Consider the following 5,216-nt stretch of genomic DNA (forward strand, 5'->3'; position numbering starts at 1 on the left):
ACAATGGGGTCAATGTTGCACTTGCAATCAAGTTCATATTTTCTTTGAGTTATATTATGATGTTTCAGTGAAAATAAATGCTTAATTAAAACAATTAAAACTGCTATATATATATATATATATATATATATATATATATATATATATATATATATATATATATATATATAGTAGCGAGGCAGAGGGAAAACACAACCACAGTTAGATGATGTTACAAACAATGCCCCGGAGGGTGCTTTATTTACAAGTGTATAAGGGGTGAATGAGTGCTCTTCTTAAGGGTGCGTGCTCAAGTGCTCCGGGGAGATGGTGAAGACTGGTGAGAGGTATGGTGTTGGATCGGTCACGAGCTGGATTCGGCTGTGGGAGAGACAGAGAGAGACAAGCGTTAGCGCAGGGAGTCATGTGCAAATGAAGCTCAGTTTCCTCCTGTGTGGGGCTGGCTTATATCTCTCCCTGGCTGATGAGGTCCAGCTGTGAGCGATCCGGTGTTGATGAGTGTTCCAGCTGGTGTGGATTTGTGCCCAGGGCGACGTGGTATTAGCCGACTCGCTACATTCCCCCCCCCTTAGCGTCGTCCTGGTCCTGGGTATTCTGCAAAGAAAAAGCAGTGTGTTGAGAGGGGGGGTAGAATGTTTTGACAGACCTGCCCATCCTGACCAGAGCCGTGAGAGTCCGTCTGCGTTTCCGTGGGAGGCCCCGGCTCGATGTTGGACGTCAAAGTTGAAATCCTGGAGCGACAGGAACCATCTGGTGACCCGAGCGTTGTTGTTCTTCGCTGTAGCCATCCATTGTAGTAGGGCGTGGTCGGTCACCAGAGTGAATTTCCTGCCAAGGAGATAGTACCTTAGCTCCAGGATTGCCCACTTGATCGCCAGGGCCTCCTTCTCCACCGTTGCGTAGCGGGTCTCTGCGGGGGTAAGCTTCCGACTCACGTACATGATGGGATGTTCTTCATCGCCGTGGACCTGGGAGAGGACCGCGCCCAGGCCCGAGTCGGAAGCATCCGACTGAAGAATGAAGGGGCAGCCGAAGTCAGGAGCGTGTAGTACCGGTGAGGATGTGAGGGCCGTCTTTAGGGCTCGGAACGCGTCGTCGGCTTCCTTGGTCCATCTTATCCTCTGCGGCTGCCCTGTTTCTGGTCAGGTCTGTCAGAGGGCTGGCTATGGATGAGAAGTTAGGTATGAAACATTTATAGTAGCCCGCTAACCCCAGAAATGCACGTACCTGGGTCTTTGTGGTGGGTTGTGGAGTTTCTTGTAGTGCTTTGACCTTGTTCTGTTGTGGCTGTATGAGACCTCTTCCGATGTGGAATCCGAGGTATCTGGCTTCGGCTAGACCCAGGTGGCATTTCTTGGGATTAGCTGTGAGCCCAGCCCGTCGAATATCTCTGTAACCGGGATAGATGTTCCTCCCATGACTCGGAATGGACGATGAGGTCGTCCAGGTATGCTGCTGCATATGGCTGGTGGGGCCTCAGCAGGATGTCCATCATTCTCTGGAATGTGGCTGGGGCCCCGTGGAGCTCGAAGGGAAGAACCCGGTATTGCCAGTGCCCACCGGGTGTGGAGAAGGCGGTTTTCTCCTTGGCGTCATCACTTAGTGGAAGTTGCCAGTAGCCTTTGGTGAGGTCGATAGTGGAGATAAATCGGGCTCCACCCAGCCTATCCAGCAGCTCGTCCACCCGAGGCATGGGGTACCCGTCGAACTTGGAGATCTCGTTGAGTTTCCTGAAGTCGTTGCAGAAACGGAGGGTGCCATCGGGTTTGGGGACCATCACTATTGGGCTGGACCACGGGCTACGGGATGGTTCGATGACGCCCAACCTTCTCATCTTCTGGATCTCCTCGTCGATAGCCAGCCTGCGAGCCTCTGGAACTCGATAAGGCCTTTGCCGGACGATGGTGCCAGGTGGAGTGATAATGTTGTGCTGGATGATGGTGGTTCGGCCCGGTTTCTCCGAGAACACATCCTTGAACTGACCAACCAAGGCTTGCAGCTCCGCCTTCTGGTTTGGTGAGAGTTGCTCACCTATGTGGACAACGGGAAGAGTTTCTTCAGTGAAGGCAACGAGATGACCTGGAGCTGCAACCCACTTCTTCATAAGATTGATGTGGTATAGCTGTTCTTCCCGTCTTCATCCCGGCTGACGGACTCGATAATTTACCGGCCCTACCCTTTCTACCACCGTGTATGGTCCTTTCCAGGATGCGAGGAACTTCGAGGTTGTGGTAGGTAGGAGTATCATCACCTTGTCCCCTGGGTGGAACTCTCTGGGTTGGGCGGGCCGGTTATACAATCTCTGCTGGGCGCGCTGGGCTTCGGTCAGGTGTTGTTTGACGATGGGCATGACTTTCTCGATGCGTTCTCTCATGTCCCGTACTTGTTCAATCACCGACCGCTGGGGGGCTGGCTCCTGTTCCCTGGCTTGACGAGCCACATCCAATAGCCCTCGGGGTTGGCGGCCAAACAGCAGTTCGAAGGGGGTAAAGCCTGTGGAGGCCTGGGGGACTTCCCTGATACCAAACAACACGTACGGGATCATGAGGTCCCAGTCGCGCCCGTCCTGTTTCAGAGTCTTGTTCAATCTCTCGACAAGGCCGTCAGTCTGTGGATGGTATACTGAGGTTTTTATACGTTTTACCTTGAGGAGGTGACAGAGGTCTGCCATCAACCGGGACATGAAGGGGGTGCCCTGGTCGGTCAGTATCTCTGCTGGAATTCCCACTCGACTGCATAGAAGAAACAGCTCCTTCGCGATGGCCGATGACGTGGCTTTCCTCAGGGGAATAACTTCAGGGTATCTGGTGGCATAATCGAGGATCACAAGGATGTGTTCATGTCCCCGGGCCGACTTCGGCAAAGGCCCTACCAAGTCCATACCAATTCGGGTGAAGGGCACATCAATGATGGGTAGTGGTATTAGAGGGCTGGGGGGGTGGTCGTTGGGGAGACGTTCTCTGGCAGATGTCACATGCCTGGCAATACCTCTTCACTTCCCCGTCTAGCCCCGGCCAATGGAAACGATCGCGGATCCTTTTCACCGTGTTGGCCGCTCCCAGATGTCCAGCCATCGGGTGGGTGTGTGCCAATTCTAAGACCGTCTCCCTCTTGGTCCTCGGAACGACCAGTAGTGTCTTCTTTTCCCCCCGCCTCTCTGCGACACAGTACAGCAGACCATTTTCCACAATAAAATGTGGGAGGGGGTGAGGGCTGGGAAGTCGCTCATTACCATCAATGATCCTTACTTGCGGCCAGCAGTGTTTGAGCGTCTCATCTTCCCTTTGTGCTCTGCCAAAATCGCCTCCTGCGGTTATCTGTTGAAACAGATCAAAGTACAAGTTAGCGGATATGGATGACTCACCCCCTCTGTCGCTCTCGGTGGTCATCAGCGCTGGTTTGCGGTCCCGATGAGCCCGTGGCTTGTTCTTCTTCTTTGAACGAGCCGATGGAGCGTGGTGGTGAGTTAGGAGTTCGTCGAACCCCGGCCAGTCTCTGCCCAGTATGAGGGGCACAGGAAGATCCGGAACAACCCCGACTTCGATGTGCCAGCTGCCTGGTTTCGCCGCGATGGTCACTCTTCGGGCGGGTACGTGGCGGGTATCACCGTGCACACACGTGATCGGAATTCGCCCTTTGCTTTCATGGTGGTATTTCAAAGTCTTCGGGTGAACCAGAGTGATGGCGCTTCCTGTGTCTAAGGTGGCTGTTTGTGTTTTTCCCTCTAGCTGGACTTTATGGGTGGGAGCTTCGGGAGGGATGTTGCGGTGTACCGCGCACCCTGCTGTCCAGGCCGGGGTCGAGTGCGTCGTCGGCTCGGTGGGCATCGGCTCGTCCATCGGGCTGGGGACCGCTGGTCTGCCGCCTGGTCGCGCTGTGCCCTCCACCGGTCGCCAAGGTGCACTTACCCTCCGGGGTGGCAGAGCCGCTCTCTCCCCATTGTCTCTGGCGATGTGAGCTTCAGCCAGCTCGATCGCCTCCACCTGGGTGGCCAGTGACTCAGGATTTCGCATGCTGGTGAGTGTTCGCAAACGTCGGGGTAACGCTCGCATCATCTTCTCTATAATCACCTTCTCAGCGACCTGGACTGCCGAGGGATCTCCTCCTAATAACCATAGCCTTCCTAGACGAGAAAGTTGAGCTGCTTGAGTCCGCACTGGCTGTTTCTCGTCATAAGCCCACTGGGAAAACTGTTGTGCTGCGCTGATTGTGGATAGCCCCATTCTGGCTAATATCTCCTTTTTTAACGCTTTGTAGTCTTCATTTTTAGGTGTCTCTAGTGAAAAATATGCTCGTTGTGCTTCTCCTGTGAGAAACGGAGCCAACAATCTCGCCCAGTTTTCCTTTGGTCAATATTATCCAGGTCGCTGAGTTTAGTGAGATGATGATGCGCACTCACTTCGGGAGTCGGATGGTATCTGGCCGCCTGGCGGAGCTGTTGTTCCAGTCGATCCTGTCTGGCTGTAAGTTGCTCAGAGATGGAATTCTGCTTACTGGAGATCTCCGCTAGGTGGAGCAGTACCTCTTCCAGAGACATGGCGACGGGATGTTGACAGCCAAGTAAGAGGAAGCGTGGGAGAGAGAGAGAGCGGATGCCTGTCTGTAACAAACACAAAGAAAAATTCAGCGGTTATTTCTTCTTATTGGTAAGTGTTTCTTCTGAATTTTTCCCTCTGCAATGCCCGCATTCTCCACCAGTTGTAGCGAGGCAGAGGGAAAACACAACCACAGTTAGATGATGTTACAAACAATGCCCCGGAGGGTGCTTTATTTACAACTATATAAGGGGTGAATGAGTGCTCTTCTTAAGGGTGCGTGCTCAAGTGCTCCGGGGAGATGGTGAAGACTGGTGAGAGGTATGGTGTTGGATCGGTCACGAGCTGGATTCGGCTGTGGGAGAGACAGAGAGAGACAAGCGTTAGCGCAGGGAGTCATGTGCAAATGAAGCTCAGTTTCCTCCTGTGTGGGGCTGGCTTATATCTCTCCCTGGCTGATGAGGTCCAGCTGTGAGTGATCCGGTGTTGATGAGTGTTCCAGCTGGTGTGGATTGGCGTGGTATTAGCCGACTCGCTACAATATATATATATATATATATATATATATATATATATATATATATATATATATATATATATATATATATGCGCATGTATAAGAAACATTATTGTCATGTTTCTCATATTATTCTGAATGAGATTTTACTAGGTGTCGTCTGG

General features: G+C 52.5%; 1 protein-coding gene across 2 annotated transcripts; it reads right to left on the reverse strand.

Annotated features, from left to right (window-relative positions):
- Positions 1-206: 206 nt before the first annotated feature.
- LOC141376844 (uncharacterized) lies at positions 207-4,950 on the reverse strand. 2 transcript variants are annotated; one of them, XM_087276670.1, is made up of 3 exons: positions 4,776-4,950; positions 3,365-4,600; positions 207-360 (listed from the first exon to the last, which is right to left on the reverse strand). In XM_087276670.1, exons 2-3 carry the CDS (start codon positions 4,221-4,223, stop codon positions 344-346), a joined length of 876 nt encoding a protein of 291 aa, XP_087132796.1. In that variant the 5' UTR covers positions 4,224-4,600; positions 4,776-4,950; the 3' UTR covers positions 207-343. The 2 variants fall into 2 exon arrangements, with proteins under 2 accessions (XP_087132796.1, XP_087132795.1); XM_087276669.1 differs by having other exon boundaries at positions 208-360; positions 3,365-4,950.
- Positions 4,951-5,216: the final 266 nt, after the last annotated feature.

The sequence above is a fragment of the Danio rerio genome, chromosome 12 (genome assembly GCF_052040795.2).
Source record: "Danio rerio strain M-AB ecotype USA chromosome 12, GRCz13ab, whole genome shotgun sequence".
Classification (NCBI taxonomy): domain Eukaryota; kingdom Metazoa; phylum Chordata; class Actinopteri; order Cypriniformes; family Danionidae; genus Danio; species Danio rerio.